This window comes from Salvia splendens, chromosome 2, assembly GCF_004379255.2.
Source record: "Salvia splendens isolate huo1 chromosome 2, SspV2, whole genome shotgun sequence".
NCBI classification, from domain to species: Eukaryota; Viridiplantae; Streptophyta; class Magnoliopsida; order Lamiales; family Lamiaceae; genus Salvia; species Salvia splendens.
Window position 1 is genome coordinate 11,313,265 of NC_056033.1, and position 25,466 is coordinate 11,338,730.

At 38.3% G+C, this 25,466-nt stretch overlaps 1 protein-coding gene and 1 pseudogene across 1 annotated transcript; both read left to right on the plus strand.

The window, feature by feature from the left end:
• Positions 1-753: 753 nt before the first annotated feature.
• LOC121771461 lies at positions 754-2,395 on the plus strand (annotated as a pseudogene).
• A 20,064-nt stretch (positions 2,396-22,459) lies between these two features.
• Positions 22,460-24,124, plus strand: LOC121766011 (scopoletin glucosyltransferase-like). Its single transcript, XM_042162344.1, has one exon. It carries the CDS (start codon positions 22,626-22,628, stop codon positions 24,006-24,008), a length of 1,383 nt encoding a protein of 460 aa, XP_042018278.1. The 5' UTR covers positions 22,460-22,625; the 3' UTR covers positions 24,009-24,124.
• The last annotated feature ends 1,342 nt before the right edge of the window (positions 24,125-25,466 follow it).

Genomic DNA, 25,466 nt, shown 5'->3' on the forward strand with positions numbered 1-25,466 from the left:
CTAGTGCATGGGCGTCGGTCTGGCCGCGAATTTAATCGCCAACGGTAACCAGCACAACATGGGTTATTATTTGGCTAATGGGATATACCCTATGTGGCCCGTCTTTGTTAAGACGATCAGATGCCCAACAGAAGAAAAGAAGGTATATTTTGTGGGTTGTCGGGAGGTAGGGCGCAAGGATGTGGAGCGGACATTTGGTGTGATCCAGGCTCGATGGGCGACTGTGAAGGGTCCATCATGGCTGTGGTATGCTGACAGCATCGCCGATATGAAGTATGCATGTATTATCATGCATAACATGATTGTCGAAGATGAAGGTCCAACACTGACGGATTGGGCCAATGATGATGCTGATGCTGCGGGTCCAAGCCACGGCGTGGCCACCGGCAATGTACGTATGGGGATACCTCATGACGAGGTCGAGCGAGTCCGTGCATTTGCCGACATGAGCCAAAAACAAGCCCATATTCGACTCCAGAACGATAAAATTGAAGAAGTATGGCAGCGGAGGGGTCGTCGTTGATGGACTTTGTATTTATTGAAGTGTACTTTTTTTAGTTTTTTTTGTTGAAATGTACCTTTCTTTTTTTTATTTAATGAAATTTTTATTCCATAATCGTGGCGAAATTTTAATTCCGTAAATTGTTTAATTTGGTGAATTTGTGAATTTTTATTATTGCGGGAAGTCCGTCGGGATGTGCTTGGGGGTGTCCGCCACTGTGCAGTGGGAAGTCCTTATGACGTGGCAGTGCAGTGGGAAGTCCTTATGACGTGGCAGGAGGTATTTTTGGGATGTCCGCCGGGACATCCGCACCACAATGGGGCTCCTGGGAAATTAATCCCCAAGTTGCGCCTCCTAGGGGTCGAACTCATGACCTCCAAGATGGACGCGGTATCTAAGCGCCCTTTAAGGGGAGTTTAAGAAGTGGAACATGCCGTTGCGCACCCCCATCTTCGACCCGGAGGAAGACTCCGCCTTCGATGCCATCGATTAATACCACGAGGGCGGAGAGCATTCGCATGCTCAAGGAAGTGGGGTGCCGCCGCAAGAAGAAGAAGAAAAAGATTGAGAAATAAGCAATTCTAGCAGATTGAGGATTATGAAGATATACCTTTAAGACTCCTTTGTCAGCTACGATCCTCCCAGCAGCCAGCGTGGCTCCTCCGGCCAATTGATGAATGATATTTGCTATGAGAAGGTGATCAGTGTTGCTGGAAAGCATCAGGTATTAATCTTTGTACACTCAAGGAAGGAGACAACGAAAATTGCTCGTGCAATTCGTGCCCTAGATGATGCTGGGGATGATGCCTCAAATGATGACCCAGATGAGCGGGATGATGCAGGGACAACCTGCCACTGCCGGGGGGAGAGAACGTTCCCGGGCGACTAAGAGCATCTCCAACCATTTACACTAAACTAAAACTCATTTTTGTGTAAATATCACATCAAATATGATTTTACTCCAACCAGTTACACTAAACTCAAATGTCCCGCTGAACACGTTTCCCACTGACATGGTACTAACAAAGTGGGGGCGGCGGTATGACATCCTGTCTCCCGGACCTGCCCCGGGGGTCGGCGGCTGTGGATGCTCTAACACCAACACACACATCTCACTGAAAACTTTAAAATCAAAACCAAATCCCTCGAAATCCATCTCTTGAGAGAAATGGAAGTCACGAGTTTAGCCAAAAAGTTGTTTATCCTATCGGGGCAGAGCAACATGGCCGGCCGCGGAGGCGTGGCGCATAAACGCTGGGATGGCGTCGTCCCACCGGAGACGTGCGGCCCGGGATGCCCTTCGCCAACGCGGTGAAGGAGGGCGTGGGGGCGATCGGGCTGGTGCCCTGCGCCATTGGCGGCACCGCGATCAGGGAATGGGCGTTGGCGAGCACCTCTACGAGAACATGGTGAAGCGGACGAAAGCGGCCGTCAGCGGCGGAGAGATCGCGGCGCTGCTGTGGTACCAGGGGGAGAGCGATACGACGTCGCAGGAAGAAGTCAACGCCTACAAGCATAAAATGGAAGAGCTCATCCACAACGTCCGTACAGATCTGAATTTGCCTAATCTTCCCGTTGTTCAGGTTTGTACCTACCGCATTTGAGTTGGTTTTTATAATTTCTTCTCTCTCACTGTAAATCTATTATATCTTGCAGGTAGCACTCGCATCTGGATATGAAAAGAAATACGTGGATGAAATCAGGGCAATACAACTGGGAATGGATCTTCCCAATGTTGATGGAAAGGGATTGCAGCTGAAAGAAGATAATCTGCATCTCACTACTGAGGCCCAGGTTCAGTTGGGCCATTCCTTGGCCCAAGCTTATCTCACCAATTTTTTGACTGAGAAGGCCCATATCTTATTGGACTATTGAGAATGAATTCCAGTACCAGGCTACTACTGCTATTTTTAATGTATCAAGGTTCAACATTTTCCTATTTTCATGTATGGATCAAGTTATATATGATGAATTTGTCGAATGTCTAATTATTCCATTAAATGTGTGACTGATTTGGTACGTCCTTTCATTTTTTGGGTGATTTACATTTTCTTGAGTGTTAACCAATTGTAATGAATGAGTGTTCATTGGTAATTCAGTTTGTAATATGTATAGTCAGCCGTTTATACGATCAATCTCTGAATATACAATTGCCCAAAGTAAGAGATTTTACATAATAACACTACTAGTATTTAATGTTTGAAGATTTATTTTTACAAGCATTATTCCCTCCGTCCCTAATAATTTGTCACCATTTAACTGGACATAAGTTTTAAGAAATACTCCATATAATAGGTGTGTTTGAAAAAGTTAGTGATAAAATATTAATACAAATGAATTAGTAAAATGTGTGATCTATTACCGAAATGCTGGTTGTACGTTATATGCCTATTTCTTGGATAGTTCACCTTTTCACATAAAGTTATTTTAAATTTGGACCACGTATCAACATTGTTACTAAAGAGATAGTCGTTTCATATACAGACATTCACATAATTATATACTCCATAATATATGTATCTATATATTAAGCTCACGTGTATATATTTATATAGGATTATGATCAAAACAATACTACAACCAAAAAAATCGTTAAGGACAATTTTTAATGCAATTAACGAAGCTAATTTATATTTCTAAATATACCACCAACACTTCAAAACGGTGCTTATTGTTGGTATCTCAACTAAAATTAGACGACGCAAATAGAAGCATCCTAAATAGCATAAGATTGATTTAATTTATCCTTTATTTATGAACATTTTCTTTTACATCCTATATTATTATATAGTTAGTTTTTAAAATTTTAACATGAGTTATTGCGTCTCATTTTTAAGTATTTAAAAAATATTTTTAGTGCTAGTTCTATATAATAAATAGTCCATAATTTACTTCATAAAATTGAACTTTATACGGTATATTTTATCATAATATTAATTGATGTCATCATAAGATTGAATTAATGCTATTATAATGACAGTTGACATAGAAACTTAAAGTAATTACAAGATAGTAAAAGGCCAAAAAATAAATGGATCCTGTGCAGGTACCTATAACAATGTTACATGTGGGTGTCCAGCACGAGTATAAGGTATAAAGTCATGTATCGGGTTGTAACATCAGCCATAGATGTTGGGGGCTAAGTTGAATCGGACACATGTTTTAATAAAGTTGAGTGTGTAAGAGCATCCACTACGCGTCCCGTGCGGCTCGCGTTCCGTCCCAGAGGGACGGTTCCGCCGCGGGACGCGTTGCAACGTTCGTCCCGTCCCGTAGCCCGTCCCCAGCCCATCCCGTAGCCCGTATCCGCGAGACAAGGGACGCGTCGGCCCGTCACGCGCCCGGGCGACGTGGCGCACCCCCGATGCATGCGTGACGCCCACTCGCTGGCCCGCCTGTGGGCGTTGTCACGGATGACGCAATAATTCATTTTTAAAAAAAAAATCGATTTTTTTTTTTAAATTCGAATTTTAATAAAAAAAATTATTTTTCAAACGGTAATGTTACCGTTAATTTTTTATTTTCTTTTTTTTTAAATTTTTTTATTTATTTACTCTATAAATAATCCTATTTCATACTCATTTCACACACAAACACACATCTATTCCTCTCAAATCCTCTCTATCACTCCAATTTCCATCTTAAATCAACTCAAACAAATGGATCCTTTTGAGCAAATGCGTCAATTAATGGAACAATCACTTGAAGAAGATCGACGACGAGAGGCGGAGGAAGCCGCGCCACCCCCACGACGCTCCCGGAAGTACATCAATCGGAACCGGGAGGAAGCCGCCGCACGGTTAGTACGCGACTACTTCTGCGATAACCTGATTTGGGGAGATACCTACTTCCGTCGCCATTTCCGCATGAGTAAACCGATATTTCTCCACATAGCGAATACTTTGGTGGCCCGGGAAGAGTTCTTCCGAAAAGGGTTCGACGCGGTCGGCCGTCCCAGCCACACGACGCTGCAGAAATGTACTGCATCCATCCGTCAGCTTGCGACTGGACAAACGGCCGACATATTCGACGAATACCTCCACATCGGAGACACCACTGGGCGCATATGCTTGCTCAACTTCTGCAGAGGCGTCCGAGCAGCCTTCAGTGACGAATTTCTCCGGAGGCCAAGCACGGACGATTGTCAGTTCCTCCTCAACCTGCACGAACAAGTGCACGGATTTCCCGGGATGCTTGGCAGTGTCGATTGCATGCACTGGCAATGGAAGAATTGCCCGGTGGCTTGGAGGGGGTCCTACACGAGCGGCCACAAAGGCACCCACCCAACCGTTGTACTCGAGGCCGTTGCCGACTACCGGCTTTGGATCTGGCACGCGTACTTCGGGGTCCCTAGCTCGAACAACGACGTAAACGTGCTCCACCAGTCCGATCTCTTTACCGAAGTTTTGGATGGTAAAGCGCCGACCATCAACTTCGTCGCCAACAACCGGCTGTATAAAATGGGGTACTATCTCGCCGATGGCATCTACCCGAAGTGGCCGACCTTCGTGAAGACGTGCAGCAGGCCTGCGAACCCAAAGCAGGCTCTTTTTGCGCAGAAGCAAGAGGCTGCGCGCAAGGATGTGGAGAGGGCGTTCGGGGTTCTCCAAGCGCACTTCAACATCATCAAAGCCCCGGCTCATTCGTGGTTCATGGAGAGCATGGTCGACATCATGTATACGTGCATAATCTTGCACAACATGATTGTCCGAGACGAAGGACCCGATGCGGGAAATTGGTTCGACCCCGAATCCCCCGGAAGCTCAACCGCAAGTAGTCCGCCGCGAAGTGGAGCGCATCCGTCTATACAAGAACGGTTGGCTATTCGGGCAAGGACACGCGACTCTAGCGCCCACACCCAACTCCAAGAGGATCTAATTGAGCACATTTGGGAAAACTTTGGCGGAGAAGATTAAATTATGTCATTTTTATTTTTTTAAAATTTTAATTATGGCTATTTTTCTTTTTTTTTAAAGTTTAAGTTGTAATGTTGTTTTAATTTTAATGAATTGTGTTTGTTTAAATTTAATTGGGTTGTAAAAAAAATAAAAAATGAAATTGAATGAATAGTAATTAAGGGACGGAATAAGGGACGGTTAAGGGACGGAGCGTTGCAGGTTCCGTCCCTTAGTTAAGGGATGGAGGAAAAAAGGACAGTGGGGCCCTCAAATAGTGGTCAAATAGTAGTTAAGGGACAGTATAGAGACAGCGTAGTGGATGGTCTAATAAATAAATGTTGTACTGGATATTGAGATCCACTTTTGGCACATGTTTTAAGAAAGTGTTTAAGTGTATAATAATAAATAAATGTTGTAGTAGATATTGAGACCCACTTTTAACACTTTTTAAATTGAATTGTATGCATTTTTTATTAGCTTACCTCAACCGGGACTCCTAAAGCGGGACGCACGAAATTGATCAACCGGGACTCCTAAAACGGAACGGAGGGAGTAATAAATAGTTCAAGTGAAGAAAAAGTAAAGTACGAGACAGAATAAAGTAAAACAACGCGCACACACACACACACACATGTGTGTGTGTGTGTGTCTGTGTGTGTGTGTGAGCATTAAGGTCCTATTGCTCCCTTAGTGTTAAGTTCCTACTTAAAATCAACCATTAGATTAGGTGGATGGACGGACTAGATGAAACTTTGATAAATGAATTCGTGTTGCATTATTAGGCATAATCTGTACATTATATGGGTATAATTGTAAAACAAAATTGAATCATAGACGTTTCAAAATGAAAGGAGCGCGAATTAAGCAGAATTTTCAATAGACCTTCCATCTACTCACTCTCTCTCTCACTCCAACCGTCTCACCCCTCAATCCACGACTGAAATTCGTCTCCCCTAATTAACCCCAATTTCCAAACCCTAGCCGCAACTACAAGCCACCGGAAATCAACAACGCCGTCGATATTCGCCCTAAATCAACCTCCAGCGCCGTTTCACATTCGAAACCTCACTCCTTTCGTGCGGGCCATCCAGTTGAAGGCGAAGACAAGGTAGGGTTTAAATGGTTAATTATTTGGTAATACCCACTGTTAATCGCCGATTTTCACCGCCTACACGTCATCTACTCATCGATTCAATAATTTCTCCCAAAAAAAAATCACGTTCTTCAAACTCGTTTTGTTCGATATTTTCTTTAATCATAAAATCGAGTTCATTTTTGTTAGGGTTCTGTCTATTATTGAATTTGTAGTTATTTACTGGTTTACAATTGTGTATTGGGCGATTAAGTAGAGGAAATGTTATCGGGTTTTGATTTTTGGTTCGTCTCACAGATCCAGTATGACGAAGAGAGGCCGACCTTTAAAAAGCCAACTAACCCAGGTTGCAGGTGAGCAATCTATTGCATTTGCATTTAGAATTCCTAGGGTAGTGGCGTGCATTTTTGAATTATTGTAAGCATTGGCTTGCTGGTTTAATAGAGAGGTTGTAAATGGGTGAATGTAATATTCCGTTGTGCATTATTTGATTGATTGTGTACATTATTTATCAAGTATTATGCATTATCTAATATAAATGCGATACAATATTGATACCTTCGATTATAATCATGTTCTGATGCCGTATGTTGGACAGCAGCGAAGCTGCCTAGATTGGACATTGACGAAGCGGTCGATGATGTTATTCCAATTGCGATTGTGCACAAATTCCGGGAGAGATTGGTTGAGCAAAGGGCTGAGACAAGTACCGCCCATGAAGAGGCGGAGCAGAGGAAACCGAGGGGAAAGAAAGTCGACCATCTCTATTGTCGACGGACCCCATCTGAGTTCCTTAATTGTTTAAAAAGCCTAAGTCCACGGCAGAAGGAAGCCGTTCGAGAACTGGGTTTCGAAGCTATCCTACATTTCAATATAAAGGAAATTCCGGGATACCTACCCTACTGGGTTCTAAACACATTTAATCTAGCCGACTTGTGGCTTGGTATGTTTTGAACAATATGTAGTGTGCTTCTTGCAAACAGAATCATATTTTGGTATTAGTGTATGATTTCATCAACACAAAATCTATAGTTGATGTAAATTACCGAATAATGACACGTCACTCCTTAATAATGTAAAATAGGTAGAAAATAATGTAGAACAAGTTAACTGGATTTTAATAATAATGTAAAACAAACTGAATAGATATTGTATATAGAGTTATGCGATCATAGACTCTAAAAAACATAATGGATGTAATTAACCGAATAATGTACAGAATGTGTTGATTAATGAATGGAACTGGAATAATAATGTACAGTAAGTTAAGTGCTTGTAAATAATAATTAAATCGTCCATTACTGAGTCAAAAAAAAAACCATTACAAAGTAATATATGTACATTATATTTATCAATTAAAACTACTCACTAGCCGAGATGATATCTAAACCCTAGATGAATGACTGAAACTCGTGGACATTGGCGACGGTTTTGATACTTACTGCATACTACACCCTAGCCCCAAGGATTGCTAAACCTTTAGGGAATACATGAAACGTGCGCCGAGTAATCAAACACGACCAAACACAAAAAAACGGCTCAGCAAACATATACATTACAGATCATAAATCATTCATTACTGAGTAAAAAAAAACCATTACAGAGTAATATATGTACATTATGTTTATCAATTAAAACTACTCCCTAGCCGAGATGATATCTAAACCGTATATGAATGACTGAAACTCGTGGACATTGGCGACGGTTTTGTTACTTACTACATACTACACCCTAGCCCCAAGGATTGCTAAACCCTTGGGGAATACATGAAACGTGCGCCGAACAATCAAACACGGCCAAACATAAAAAAAACTGCCCGGCAAACATATACATTACAGATCATAAATCGTCCATTACTGAGTAAAAAAAAACCATTACAGGGTAATATATGTACATTATGTTTATCAATTAAAACTACTTCCTAGCCGAGATGATATCTAAACCCTAGATGAATGACTGAAACTAGTGGATATTGGTGACGGTTTTGTTACTTACTACATATTACACCCTAGCTCCAAGGATTGCTAAACCTTTGGGGAATACATGAAACGTGCGCCGAACAATCAAACAGGACCAAACACAAAAAAACGGCTCAGCAAACATATACATTACAGATCATAAATCGTCCATTACTGAGTAAAAAAAACCATTACATAGTAATATATGTACATTATGTTTATCAGTTAAAACTACTCCCCAGCCGAGATGATATCTAAACAAATTTTGATGATGGATTGCTAAATTAAAGAAAGTATGTAGTATATCTCAAAAATTAATATTTGTTACGCTTTTAATTTCAGCGATTTACGTGCTATTTAATTATAATATGCTATAAAATTTTAATTGTAGAAAGATGTAGTTTAGATTAAGATAATTAATTAAGGAAATCAAATCATGGGAGACTTGAATTTAGGAACAATATATAACGTAAATCATGGAAGGAAACTGACTTAATTTCTCATACCAAATTTCCCCGTTTTGAATTAAAATAATAATTTTATTAATAAAAGGAGCATGTATCTCGGCCATCAGATCACAAAATCGTGGGGCTGAGATTTAAGGAGAAGGTTGAACAATAACTATATAAATATATAAGGGAGTATTAAGGTCCTTTTGCTCCCTTAGAGTTAAGTTCCTACTTAATGTGAACCATTATATTAGATGGATGGATGGACGGACCGAATGAAAACTTAATAAATGATCCCGTGTTGCATTATTAGGCCAAATCCGTGCATTATATGGGTAAAATAGTAAAACAACAGTGAATCAAAAACCGCTCAAAATGGAAGGAGCGGAAATTAAGCGGGATTTTGCTACGACCTTTCATCTACTCACTATCTTTCTCACTCCAAACGTCTCACCCTCAATCCATCACTGCTAATCGTCTCCCCAAATTCTCCCCACTTTTAAAACCCCAGCGGAATCCTCTATTTCCCCTGTTTCTGACTTGCCATTCTGCTGGGTCAAGTAGTCGTCTTCCTTATTTCCTGAATTGGGAGCTTCATTATTGGAATTCCTTGAAGGTCCCTTGTACTCTCTTCCTGACCTACGAAACTAAAACTTGAAATTCTTAAGCAAACTGGTCAAGTGGATGTAAGATCCAATTTTTTTTTTCATTTATAAACTTCTTTCCCAGATTTACTTAGAATTTCGAAAATATTTTTGGGATTAAATTTTTTTCTTTGTTCGGATTTTAATAAGAAATTTCAGAAAAAACATATTCACACTATGTACAACTTTTGCTAAAGTATTCTTGGGAGTATACTGGTTCAGTCCAAAAATTTTCAAATTCCTTCCTATCTACCTGACCCAGTAGATTCTCGAAGAGTACTTAGCAAACTGACCTGCTAGGCAATAAAAAGGTGAATGCGTAGTGGAGTTTCTTCCATTACGCGTAACTCCGAATTATCCCTAAATTTTTTTTTAAATAATTTTTTTAAATAAACTTAATTAGAAAAAGGGATTTGAAAAAACTAAAAATCTTTTTAAAATTTTCTAATAATTTTTTTTAATTTTTAATTTTTTTAAATTTTTTATTTTTAAATGTTTTTGGATTTTTTTCTTAGAAAACTATTTTCAAGAATTAAAAGTCGACTAAAAGTAATTACAAAATGATCTTCTAAAGTATCCAAGGATCATATATGCAACCATTAATCATAAAATTGAAAGAACAAGAAAACTCCCTTGCCCCATAGGCATTCTTTCAGCCTCATGTAATCGGAGAGCTTTCCTTCTCCACTTCAGCCTTGATTTTTTTCAACATTGGAAAACACCTTGGATAAGAAGTCATGCCTGGACAAAAGAAAATGATCAAAAACAGAAAATTAAAGAAAGCCGAAAGCTATTTACAGTGTCATAGAAACAAAATCAAGTAGATAACGCCATAGTCCCCGGCAACGGCGCCATTTGAAGAGAAGGATTTTTGCACGTGTGTCGTATGCACGTGTTCCCCCTTTCAACAAGATTTATAATTTTTCCACTAATGCAACAAATATAATGAAGTATAAGCAGCAAGAGCGGGGTCGAACCACAGAGACTAGAGACCTACTCGAGATTGTTTCTACGACACAATCGGAAAAGGGGTCGGCTGCTGCCACACATTCATTAAGGGCTGAGTTTTAACTACTAGACCTGGGAATTTAAACCTAATCTATTCTATCTACTGGATCCAGAGAACTGAAGGTGCTTCAAATGTAATTGCAATCATGATTTGAAACTGAAAATTAACTTTAGATCATTCACCAAATTTCCTGGGTCAAGCAAATAAGTTTCCTAAAACAGCCAGACAGCAGAGCGTAAGAAAAGCAACAGAGCAGATTCCCCTAAATAGCTACTGACAAGAAAGCTGCAACTAACAAACTAAAGCAGATTTGATTCTAACTACCAGCAAACTTCATCTTCTTCATGCATCCAACGGGAAATACAAAACAAAACAGAGCATTAAACACCATAAAAACAGAGCAATCTCAGGTCTAAATTTAAACATGAAATTAAAGCCTAAACTAACAGATCTACACTACTGGGTCTAGCAGATGCGAGATCGAACAGTAAACAGCCAGAATCATGCAGAATAGAAACAAAGAACTTCAGATCCACCAACACAGATTCAGATCCACTATAATCCAACATCGAAAGCGAAACATAAACACGAAATTCAAGCTAGAACTGCCAGATCTACTCTCCTGGATCAAGCAGAAAGCGGAATAAACACAGATTAACCTTGCATGCATCACCTAAACTAACAAATCTCAGAAATCGAACACGTGAACAACTAGATCTCAACCTCTAAACTACTGGAAATCATGTAAACATCATGGATCTAAACATCTAAGCCACCAATTGCGAAAAGCATCCAAGAAACATGAGTAAATAGCATCATCAACATGAAATTAAACACCAAAGCTTCATAAAACCAGAAATAGGTCGAGATCCAAAGGCGGAGTCGTCAATTCCTCCGATGAAACTCGAGATCCAACTACATCGTCTCAAAAGCGGTAAAGAAAGCAAGGATCCAACGTCGGAGTCGTCAATTCCACCGTTGAAACCATTGAACTAAGCTAAGAAATAAGCAACTAAACTAAACTAAGCTAAGAAAACGGTGGCGTTAAGCGCCTATGAGAGTTTCCTACCTAAACTACGAGAATGGTAGCGTTAAACGCTACCGAGAACTTCCTACCTAACTATCATAGCGTTAAGCGCTCTCTTCTTCATTCATGTTGGTCCCTTTATATAGGGAGGCTTCAAGCTCGAATCCCTAGGGTATGCTCTTCATGATTTGACGTTTGTACCCTTAAAATATGATCTTTTAAATCTGCTCCTTTTTTCACCTTTTCTGCTCCATTTTCCCCGCCCCGGGTAATTTGTGTGCATTCCTAGGTCCGGCAGATTTTTCACGCACCTGCTCTCCTGATAATTCTCCTTGACCTAGTGGATTTTTTACACTTTTTACTCCTTTTCTGTTCATTTTGCATCTGCTCGGTCAATTTGCAGCATCTACTTGACCCAGCCAATATCTGCACACTTAATCTCAAATTTGCGCATTATCTCCCCAAAAAAACATGTAATATCACCAAAAACCAATGCATGAAACGAGCCTTATCAAAAGTTTAGGGAGAGAAGACAGATTGCAGCGTGAAATCGTGGAGAATAACCGCTGAGATCTTTGATAGAGATAATCAAGGAAGTTACCATAACAAACTAATTTGTGTATCCCAATTTTGACCTTTTCGATTTTTTTAATCATTTAAATTAAATTCAAGAGGCATTATTTTCGGCCATCAGATCTTGAAAATGAAGGGTTGAGATTCAGTTAGATAATAAAAAAAATGGAAAAATGATATAAATACATGCCTATATATATAGCTCAAATGAAACAATTAATGTTATAATTATATAGTTTTACTCGAACTATGGCAACTAAAATATTGTGTGTTAATTCTCACTGACTGAAACTATTTCCGAATTTGTTTGGTATTCATTCTTTGAAAAACTTCAACCCAACAATTCAAACTCAAATCAATAGTTTTTAAATAAACAAAAAAAGTCCTATAAATTACACTACAAATTCCATAACAATTATTTTTATACTCTTATTATTGATTTCTCCTAATAAAGTCATGAAGAATTTAGAAAAACAAACTTTTGTATGATTAAATTTAAAAGGAAAATAGAATGCTCGAGGAGTAATAGTTCTAGGGATTATGTATATATGAAAGAGAATTCGTATGGATTATAGCTATTAGCTACTCCCTCCGTCCCCAAAGAATATGCTCTTTGGGGTCGGCCGAGTTTTAATGTAAAATTGGTAAAGTAGGAGAAAGGTAGAGAGAAAAAGTAATAATGTATTATTAATGGAGAATGGGTCCCACCTCATTAGATAGAAAAGACTTTCTAAAATTAGAAAGTGCATATTTTTTGTAGGACGAATTAAAAAAATGTATATTCTTGAGGGACGGAGGGAGTATATTATTAGTACAATATATCATTTTTAGACATTTTCAAAAACCAAAATCCCTACACCAACACATCTAGCACATAAAAAGGAGGCTAGATTCCAGAATATCTTTTTATAATAATATTATTATTATATAGTATTAACTGTCGTCTTCTTTCTTAATATATTACCTCCAATCCGTCATTGTTGTTTTCTTCAGTTGTTTCAGAATTTTAAATTCAGGCCCTCCTATCATTTAAATTTCAATACTTTAGTCTTCCTATATATTGATTTTGTGAGGGTTGAACAATGTAGTCTTCAAAAATTTCAAAAACTATAAAGTAAAAAATATAATAAAAAAATACAATTGGGTAGCCCAAAAACTATAAAGTAAAAAATATAATAAAAAAATACAATTGGGTAGGGGCTTAAGCCCCTCCCTCGGCCTTACTGTGTCCGCCAATGAATACCACTACAAAAATCTCACAATTAGCAACAGATATTTCCGCTTCTAAATGCTTTAATCCTGTTGCTAAAATTGATAAGTAACTGATATTTCCGCAGCTAAATGCCCTAATTGTGTTGCTAAAATTCAATATGTATAAATTCTAATGTTTAATTATTTGAAGTTAATTTCTTGAACATATATATGGAATATTAGGGTAGTGACAAAATGCAATTTCTATATATTGTATAATCTCTAAATTATGATTGGTCCTAAGATTTAATGTCAACAGATGACAAATAATGTCAACAAAAAACGTCAACACAATGTCAATCGGTTGATAATGTTGACGTTGTGTTGACATTTTTTTTAACTTTTTAACAATTTCTTCACATCAAATCTTGAAATCTAACGGTACAGATCATAGTTTGGAGTTTGTACAATAAATAGAGTTTTGATTTGATTACATCCTTGAAGAATTAAATAGGACTGGTTGTATTATTTATTTTTTTCAATTATAGTTCTCCTGTTATTTAAATTACAATATACTTATTGAAATTCATTTGTATTTACGGAAAACATTTGAATAATTTATCAATACTTAAATAGTCAAAATATGATCCAATAATTGAATCAGTGATTTGTTAATAATTAAAAGTCCAAGTTCAATTTATATATGTTATGAAGATTGTGTCCAATTAACATTGCTATTTTGTTAGTAGTTGGTTGAATTCGAACTTCACATTTTCCTTTTATTTGCCAAATAACGTTGATAATTATTTTACATAAGTTGAATATTTTGACTCTAATTGAAAAGTTCCGGAGTAGAGAAAATGTAATGATGAGAATTAAAATATAAAATGATAATTAATCGTGAATAGTAACTCATTTTTAAATCCTCGAGCTGGAAAGCAGGAAAAGTCATTATTATTATTATTATTATTATTATTATTATTATTATTATTATTATTATTATTATTATTATTATTATTATTATTATTTACTAGACTTTCGGTTCAAATAATTGAAATGGGGACAACCACAATTTATTTTTCTAGAAGTTAAAACTGTAATTCACAAGGCAGTTGTACGTTATTCCTGAACCACTCGTTAGAACAGCCGCGATACATTTTGTCGGGTCCATATGCCGCCTAAATTGCTAGCATATGTAGAGGCGTGTTTGGAGCGATGCATATTGGGGGAATTGGAATGGAAAATGCATTGCATGGATTTGGAGTTTGAACATGCTATTTACTCGAATATGCTACAACCAATTGCAAAATGAGCAAAATAACGTGGTTAGTAAGTAATTTATTGTATATTTATTCTATGGTTTTTATTAGGGATGTCAATCGGGCCGGCCCATCGGGTTTCGGGTCAGCCCTACTCGGGTTGCAGGTCAATCGGGTGCGGGCTAATCGGGTTGTGAATTTTTCGGGTTGTAAAAGTTCAACCCTAACCCTAAAAGCTCGGTTTCGGGCCAGCTCAGCTGGTTAATCGGGTTGCTACCGATACGATTAACATGCGATTAATCTAATAAATAATGATGAAAATTAGTTATATTCATAAAATGTAAAATATTTAATTATGATAAATTTGAGATATATGGTCAAACTCAATCATAAACATGATCAAATACTAATATTTGAGATATTTCGTGAAATTTTAATGCGTGTTTTAGAAATTTAAATATTTTTTAAGTGAATTTGAAGTTTTAAATTTGTTTATCAATTATTATATTAATAAAAATTTAATATATAATTTGTATATTTAATATAAAATTGAAAGTTATTTTTTTAGTTATCTATATTATAAAATTAATCAATGAAGTGTCGAATTAAGAGTAAAAAATAGAATAATAGAAATTTTATCGGGTTTTTGGACTAGCCCATCGGGTTTTCGGGTTTGGCCCTAACGGGTCACGGGTTAATTGGGTACGGGCTAATCGGGTTTTAATTTTATCGGGCTAGAAATTTCCAGCCCTAACCCTATAAATTTGGCAGCCTATTCGGGCCAGCCTACGGGTTGCGGGCTACATTGACATTCCTAGTTTTTATCCTTTGTATGTTTCAGTTGAACCCTCTGATTTATTTTCAAAATTTTATTACACCAAAATCGGGATATATAATTATATTTGAAAATTTATCATCACTTTTATATTAGATGAAAATTAATTACTATAAATCCAAAAATAATGAAACACAACTTTAAAAAAAATCCAATTATCTCAAATTAGATTCTAATTCATGAACAATTATGAACTTAAGCTAAGGAAAAAATTAGAAACAACGAAAATAATATAGTGTGAGATAAAAAAAAATGGACGAGTGAATCACGTATGAAATTTATGTTTACATTAACCGGGAATTGTTGGTTACAGCCTGCTGATTAATCAACCAATCAACCTGATTGAAGGTGTGGTACTCTGTTTACAATGAGAGGGACATAAAGATCATACATTTTCAACCAACACTGGTTGAAAAAGTAACGTAATTTTTCTCTATTCATTTCCATCTCTAACTCAAAATCGTTTTTTTCTTTTGCATTCAACACTCTACATCCATGGATTCCATTATTTTCGCAGAATTTCGATCTGTTTTATCCCTTTCAGGAGCAAATCCGACCGTTCACGCCGGCACTTTACCCTGCGTCATTTCATTCGCACCACTTGTTTTAACGAGTACTCTCTCTATCTTTCTTTCTGTACAAGATCAATAACGAGCAATGGAGAACAACTACGAAAGGTACTCCAGTGACTCCCGGGGGATGGTCTCAGACTCCCCCGACTCCCGGGGTAGGGTCTCAGACTCCCCCGACTCCCGGGGTAGGGTCTCAGACTCGAGTCGGGGTAGGGTCCCAGACTTCCCCGGCTCCTAGGGGAGGTGGTTGGCCTCCGATGACCGGGTACTACAACATGTACCCGTGGCAGCAGATGATGCCGGGGTGGGCACCCGGCATGCAGCCCCCTATGCAGATGATGCCGGGGTGGGCACCCGGGATGCAGCCACCGGCGCAGCAGATGATTCCACCGGCGCAGGGGATGCCCGGGGGGGACAACACCTATCGGCCGACTTTTGATTTTTCCACCGGTTCTTCCCACACATCGACCCCAACGGATGCACAGTATACGGAGACCTTCTCCTTAGCGGACTTGGGTTTTGATATTAACGAGGTTCCGGAAACTCTCATTCAAAGCCAGGGAGTAGGGCGGGGTAAGAAGAAGGGCAAGGCCAAGAAGGTCGGCGAGTCGTCGCAGCCGGAGGAGGATAGCCGGGTCCGGAGGAAGTGAACGGACGCGGAGAATGTTGCGGTTGCCAAGGCGTGGGTGAGTGTCTGCGACGATCCTCTCGTTTCGAACAACCAGAGGATCGTCAACTTGTGGGCCAAGATAGCCGCAGCCTACTGGGCATTTTGCCCTGAAGGGAGACCGCGCACCGGGGAGGAGTACTGGAAGTGCTGGGACCGAATCAGGTCTGGCATCTCTCGATTTTCGAGTTTGTACGCCAACGCCCTCCGCATGCAGACCAGTGGCCAAACAGAGGAAGACTGCAGGAGGATTGCGGAGAGAGCCTACCCCGATCCGCAGAAGAAGTACTATGAGTTCACCTATTGGAACTGCTACGTTGTGCTCAACGAGTCGGAGAAATTCCGGGCAGGTGTCGACGCTGGCTGGCCGAAGAAGCAGAAACTGAACTATACCAGAGATTATAGCGGCAGCAGCGGTGGTTCGACAGACCTCCCCGAGACGGCCCAGGAGATCCCGACCCCTCGTTCGTTCGGTCGCCGACCTCGCCCGGTTGGCCAAAGGCGGGCGCAACAGGTTGCGAGGGCAAGCACCCCGAGTTCCCAGGGGGTCCATTCGGCATCCCCCCTCGGCAAGGTCTACCGAGGAGCTCAAATTCTTCGCGCGCCAACAAACGCGCGCTCAAATGGTGAAGACCTTAGCCGACTTCCAATCGGCGGTGGACCCCGAGGTGAAGGATTATCTTCGTGTATTGCTCCAGAGCCAGCGTGAAGAATTGGAGGCGATAAGAGGCGGCGGCGACGACGGTGAAGAAGGGATGGGCGACGACGGAGACGAGGACGGCGGCGATGAGTGATTTTTTTTTACTTTTTAAATTGTACTTTTTAATTTTTATATTTTTTTAAATTATTGTACTTTTTTTTAAATTAATGTACTTTTTAAATTTTAATAGTATTATTTGAATTTTCCGTATTTGTCTCGTAAATTAAATTCCGTATGTTGATACGATTGTAAATTAAATTATATAATTGTTATTAGTGATGTGGATAGGTAGTGGGAAGGCTATGTGAGAGCTATTTGATGTCCAGTTGATGTGGCAAGCTGATGTGACAGGAGAATTTTAGTGCTGATGATGTGGTAGTGTGAAGGCTACGTGAGAGCCATGTGAAATCCAGTATCATTATGGATGCTCTAAAACATCCTTAGCTCTTCCTCGGTCAGTTTCTAATATTCTTTTTGTGCAGACATTTAATGAAGTTCAGAAGTTACTGGGCAAAACTAAAGGGAAGGTTGTTGGTGACGTAATGACGCCAACCACCCTAGTTGTGCGCGAAAACACCAATCTTGAGGATGCAGCTAGGTATTTAATCCTTTTCCTAAATAATTACAAAAATTGAAGTTTTGTTGATCTAAATAGTTCACTTGAAATGTGAACTTTCTATAGCCAACACTATCTGCAGAACTGGGCTTACTATAATTATGAAATTTTAAATCCTGCGATATAAGTGTCCTTAGCTGCTAAGTTTACATGAATCAGTCTACAAGCTCTGATCAAAAGAAATAATGGATGCTGATATAATGCAGGTTATTGCTCAAAACAAAGTATCGTCGGCTACCTGTTGTTGATGTTGAAGGAAAGCTGGTAATGTTATTCTACTCAACTTATAGCATTGGACCATTACTATTCAGTTGAATGCAATTCTTACAATTTCATTTTTGCCATTGTTATAGATTGGTATTATTACTAGGGGAGATGTTGTTAGGGCGGCTCTTCAGATAAAGCAGGCTGCCAAACAACACCTCCTAAAATCTTGTGTCAATCCCCAAGTGTGACATTTATTATGGGACGGAGGAAGTATATCGGTCACGTTCCAAAACTGAGCACTCCATTCTTGAAGTTCTTTCTATTTTTGTTCTAGGCTAGTAATAAAATTCCATTTTAACGAAAGAGTGTAGTTGTCTTCCGACTTAGGGAGTGACGCATAACCGTTATGCGTCTTTACTAATGAAACACACCACTCTTATGCGTCTTTGGTTAATGACACACAACCATTATGCGTCGATAAAGACGCATAACCATTATGCGTCTTAGTGTAATGACGCATAAGGATTATGCGTCTTTCAGTCAGGTTTAACAGACCACGGAAGGCAGAAGCAGCGCACAAAATACACTTTCAATTCCTCTCTCGGGTGTAGGCGATTTCTGGAAATTACAAAAAACTGAATCACTTACTTCAAATAGGCAACAAAAGGGGCGCAATTACAAAAACTGAATCACTTACTTCTACCCATTGAATTATATGCATATGAAATACACAAATAGGCAACAAAACAACAAAAATCGACCAAAAATCCATCAATTTCTTCATAAACCCTAATTTTTCTAAATTACGGAAAACCTGCACAAATTACGCAATAAAGGATGTATATAACCAATTGAAGAACAATTACCGGAATATGTTTGAAAATGATGGAAATTCGCCGGAAATTGCTGGGATTCGTCAGATGAAGTCGACCCTAGACGATTTCTGCCGGTTTGTTCGCTTGGTTCGCTGCTTCTGCTCTGTGCTGCGAAGCCTTCTGCCTGTTTTAAAACCCGACGGAAGACGCATAAGTGTTATGCGTCGCTAGGAAAAGACGCATAAGTGTTATGCGTCATTTAAGAAAGACGCATAATTGTGTTGCATCTTTAAAGACGCATAATGCTTATGCGTCGCTAAATAAAGACGCATGATGGTTATGCGTCTCTCTATTAACGACGCATAACGGTTATGCGTCACTCCCTGAGTCGGAATACAACTAAAACCCTTCATTAAAATGGAATTCCATTAACATGCATTACCAAAAATATAATTTTTCCTCCATTCTTGTTCAGCTTATGTGTGTAGATTGTGTATTCTTGTTTGCATGTGGTGGTTGTGAGAATCCAGAATTGTGTAGTGAGATTTTAGGTCAATAGATATCCTGATGGGCTTCCTGATGCCCTTCTAGCTGTTGTAATAGACAATTACTAGGCTAATTATATGGAAAAACATTTGATTCAAATAATCTCTGTTTTTTTAATGGTTTTGCAGGGTTAGTTCACAAAACTCCGTACAATTCAGAAGATCAACGCCTTGAAAGTATGAGGACCACTACTAGTTTAGATCCTCGATAACATATCATTATCAATATTATGTCTGTATATTAGCGAGTTCCAACTTGGGTATGTTATAAGTATTGGAAGCATCTAGAGTATTAAGATGAACGCAGTAAGGGAGGGGGAGGGGCTTAAGCCCCTACCCAATTTTTTTTTCCTTTTTTTCTTAGTTACAAATTTTTCAAAATTTTGAAAAATTAAATTCAGTCCTCAACAATTTCAAACTAGTGATGTGGAAGATTAAATCGATGGAAACTAGAGGATAAATATGGCTGAAACTTAAATTTCTTAAGTTGTATAGAAATGGTTTCCGGTGTCTTGAGGATGAAGAAGATATACTACATGTCAATAAAAATAATATTATTATCATTATTTAATTTAACTTGTTTGAGTTCTTGGAAAATGTACAAGACTCTAACATAAATTAAAGGCGTGCCTATACGTTGTCTCTACTTGAGGGGGTTGGATCCCCGGAGAGGAATCACAGTAGGGAAATGTTGCCCCTCACCTATCAATTTTTTATTAATAAAAATATAAAATTAAAAAAATTATATAAAAAATTGAAATATGAGGGGCATCTTCTCCTTACTGTTATTTCTCCACAGCAGGGGATCCAACCCCCTACTTGAATTATATTGAGTAGTTTGGAAATTATTTAAAATTAAAACTAACTTTATTTTCTAGTACTCCGGTACCACCTTTTTGCTGCTGTTGATTTTATTGTTAGTTTCAATTTTCTAGTTCTTTCTATCCGTTTATTTTATTTATGCAAAAAAAAATTTTATATTTTATGAAATATTAAGAATAAGAAAATGAATTTATAATTTTTTTTTAGTTCAATTATGCAAAAAATTACTCCCTCCACCTCCCAATTTAGGAGTTTCAATTTACCATTTTCAGGTGTCTCACTTTAGGAGTCCCGATTAGAATAGTACTTCCTCCGTCCCACATTACTTGAGGCGTTTCTTTTCGGCACGGAATTTAAGGAAGTTATGTTTATTGAGTTAAATAAAATATAAGAGAGAGTAAAGTGAGAGAGAGAATGAAGGATAAAGTAGACTAAAAGTAGACTAAAGTAGGTGTGATTAGATGTTTTGTTTTTAGTCAAAAAGAGAAATGACTCAAATAACTTGGAACAACCCAAAATGGAATACAACTCAAGTAACTTAGGACGCAGGGAGAGCATAAATGATAATAGGCCACACATTTCACTAACATTTTCATACTCATATTTTATTGTAAAACTAATATATAAAAAAATGACTCACATTCCACCATCTTTTTCACCAATTGTTTTTACATTTCTTAAAACACATGTCGAACTCAAATGAGACTCCTAAAGTGGAACTGATGGATTATTTTTTCTGTCATTTTTCATGAAAATTTGAGAATAAGAAAATGAATGTGTAAATATGAATTGTTTGATTCTTTTGAATAGGTAGTGTTTCTGTCAAAAAAATTATTTATGCATTTTTTAGTTTTTGTGATAGTAATTTTTTATATGCTAGTATTAGTTCCATTCATCCTTTATTACGTGTCTCCCTTTATCTCGGTGTATATTTTAAAAACATAAATAAGAGCTATTTTAAAAAGGTAGAATGAGAGTCCTATTTTTATATACTCTATTATTTTTATAATAAACTCTAAGTAAAATGAGGTAATATGATGCATGGTCCATTTTAAAAAATAGTAAAAATTCAAAAAACATTTAATATGAGACATTTCACATAGAAAAATGGAACACATAAGATAAAATATTTTTTTAACAACATAAATTTTGACTATATAAAATATGGTGGAGTCTCTATTTGCAAAAATTTCTGCGTCCGCCACTGAGATGAAGCACATTTGCCACGGAAGTATGAATTGCTGCTCTCATGTATAAATACTCTCTGAATAAACATAGAACTACCCAAAATTCAAATGCCAATAATTAACAAAATAAAAACTTATGCAGCTTTTCAATCGTGAACACCAAAGAAAAGTTAGTTCATGTACATAAAAGTTTTTATTGGGATTAAAAGGAGTATTTTGTTAAAAGTGGTCACTATTATGAACAAGATTTACAGTTTATCCCAAATAAAAATCACACTCCCTGTGATTAAAAGTAATTAATAATAAATCTAATATTTAATGTACAAAGTTACTAAAACCGGTTCGATATAGAGTCATAGACGGACTGGACAAGGATTGGCCATAGGCACTGTCCACATTGTGTGATAAAATGAGATTTCGCTTTCAAATTGGCTCGTGAGTGGGAATGATAAAAGTAGGACTACTATAAATAAATGACAACCATGGATTATTAATACTCCATTAGTTGTTTTTTTCTACTTGCGTAATCAAACTAAATTATATCCGTGGCTCATTTTGCTCCCATTAAAATCCACCCTACTAGATACTAGTAGAGGCATTTCCATCTTCCACAATCTTCTGTGCCAAATATTTATTTGTATTAAAATTATGAATCTGTCAATCCACCCTACTAGATACTAGTAGAGGCATTTCCATCTTCCACAATCTTCCATGCCAAATATATATGATTTTGTATTAAAATTATGAATCTGTCACATGATATTATTTTATAGTATTGCATTTTTACTATAGGAACTTATCAAACCATGTATATCCGAAAATAGATGGATATGTTCCATAGTTATCTCGAATTTAGGCTAATCATTAAGTGAAGTGGATGGAGTACAAACTTCTCCAAATTTATTGTGTCTAATTTAAAATTTGCTTTATCGTTAGTTTATGAGTTTTAATCTACAGAACCAAATAATAGTACGACTACTCGTAGTATATATAGTCCACAGACAAGAACATGATGGAGTATAAGGTTAGTTGAGAAGTTGAAATCGAATTGGAAAAATGGGAGGGCAGCTTGACATAATGTTTCTTCCACTGATGGCTCACGGGCACATGATTCCAGCACTAGAAATGGCCAAACTCTTCACTTCCCGCGGCCTCAAAACCACCATCATCTCCACCCCTTCCTTCTCCTCACCCGTAATAAACGCTCAAGCCGCAGGCCTTGACATCGGCCTTGTCTCCATCTACTTTCCCCCGCATGATTCCGATCTGCCGGACCACATCACCAGCCTCGACCAAGTCCTCTCCGACGACGCCCTCATCCCTAAGTTTTTCAAAGCCTTGTCCTTGATCCAACACCCGGTCGAGGACCTGCTCCGGCAACTCAACCCCAACTGCCTCATCTCTGACATGTTCTTGCCGTGGACGGCTGATTCCGCCGCCAAGTTCGGCATCCCACGCTTAGTTTTCCACGGAACCAGCTACTTCTCCCTCTGCGCCGCCGAGGAGCTGCGGAGGCACAAGCCTTTCCGCGGCACCGACCACTTCGTCCTCCCTAATCTTCCCCACCGGGTGGAAATGGCGACGACGGAGGTCGCTGATTTCGATCTGAACGAGGATGCCGATGGTTTCTCCAAATGGATGAGGGAAATGAGGGAGGCGGATGGGAGAAGCTACGGCGTCGTGGTGAATAGCTTCTACGAGCTCGAGCCCGATTATGCTGACCATTACAGGAATGCTTTGGGGAGAAGGGCTTGGAACATAGGCCCTCTTTTGCTCTACAACAACAGTGCTGATGGAGGAGGAGGAGAGAGAGGAAAGAAGCCTAGTATTGACGTGGCCGCATGCGTGGCGTGGCTTGATTCGAAGAAGGCGAATTCTGTGGTGTATGTATGTTTTGGGAGCATGGCCAAGTTCAGCTCGGCTCAGCTGAAGGAGATTGCAAACGGCCTCGACGCCGCCGGCCATGATTTCGTGTGGGTTGTGAGGGAAGGCGGGGATGAGGAATGGGTGAAAGGGATGAGAGGCCTGATCATAAGGGGGTGGGCGCCGCAAGTAGTGATTCTTGATCACCCGGCGGTGGGGGGTTTCGTGACGCATTGTGGATGGAATTCGACTCTGGAAGGGGTGTGCAGCGGCGTGCCTATGGCGACGTGGCCGCTCTTTGCGGAGCAGTTTTACAATGAGAAGCTGGTGACGGAGGTATTGAGGATTGGAGTTTCTGTTGGGAATAAGAAGTGGCGGCGGGCGGGGCACCAAGGAGTGGGCGGGGAGGCGGTGGCGAAGGCGGTGCGGGCGGTTATGGAGGGGGAGTCGGCGGCGGAGATGAGGAGGAGAGCGGCCGAGTATAGAGAAATGGCGAGGAAGGCTGTTGGAGAAGGGGGGTCGTCTTATAATGATATAACTGATTTGATCCAACAGTTGACTGCCTATGGCTTGTAGATTCAGACTTTATTTTCTTCTATGTTTGCAAGAAAATTATGCGCACATTATGAGAGTATTTATTTTGAGTGTTTCTGTTTTCTACAAATAATGTTGCCAAAATTCCATCTCGGTTACTTATTCTATTTAAATTATTTTTTAGAAATGGAATTGATAATAAAGTAAGAAAGAATAAGATAAAAGAAGTTGAAGGGAAGGAAGGGAATATTCCCTCCGTCTCATAATAAAAGTTATATTTTATTATTTTTTTTAAAATAAAAGTTCTATTTCAATCATACCAATTGATTTTATATTTTATTATTGTTCATATTTTATTATAAAATTAATATAAAAAAGTTTGTATTATATTATGAGAGGAAGGGAGTAAATAATATAGGGAGTACTATTTATGTATATAATAGTACTTTAAAAAACAATAGTAAAATGGAAGAAAGAAATGCGTGAACTTTTATTCAGAGCAACGTGTACTATAACCAATGTTTTAAAAACCGGACCGGACCGGCCGGTTCGACCGGTCGGACCGCGAACCGGTAGATAGTCCGGTCCGGTTCACCCCTTTAAACCACCACTGCATTGAACCGCCATGAACCGGTGGAACCGGCCGGTCGGACCGTTGGACCGTGAACCGAAAACCGGTTTTCTATTTTTTTTTCAAAATTTTTTAAAATTTGTTGTTGGTAGAGGTTGAACTCATGACCTCTCTTCTAGTTAAAAAGACCTCTACCACTCCACCACATGGGCTCATTGGACAATATGAACATTAAATATTTTTATACATTAACCATTAATTTTATCTAACAAACTAATAATTCATTTTAATTTTATTATTCTTTAATATAATTGTTAATTATAATATATATAATTATCATCCTTTAATCCTTTATATTTTAATGATGCTCTACTTACTACCTATATTATTATTAGTACCATATAAGATTCATTAATTACTATAAATAACTTTTTTATATTACATACTTAATTTATATACCCTAGCTATTGATATTAATGAATAATATTATCTAAACTAATTAATAAGTACTTAATTCATATTTAATTATATATTATTTTACAAAATAAATTTTCTTAAATTAATATAAACATTATCTATTTTAATACATGAAATATTAAATTTTTTATCTAGACTAACTAATATTAAATATATATATCTGAATATATTTACTAAATTTTAATATTATTTATATTTATACATCACTAATTATCTATAAGGTTTAATGTTTTGTGATATATTATTAATTGTAAATCATTTACTAAATTTAATATATTTTTATATATATTTGCAACAGTAAAACTGTTAGACCAGTGGTTCGACCGGTTGGACCGGTTGAACCGTGAACCAGTAACGTCGCCGGTTCGCTTGCCGGTCCGGTTTTTAGAACGTTGACTATAACTCACTTTCCAAAACGTTTTTACCCACAATCATAAACCGTTGGGGAGAGG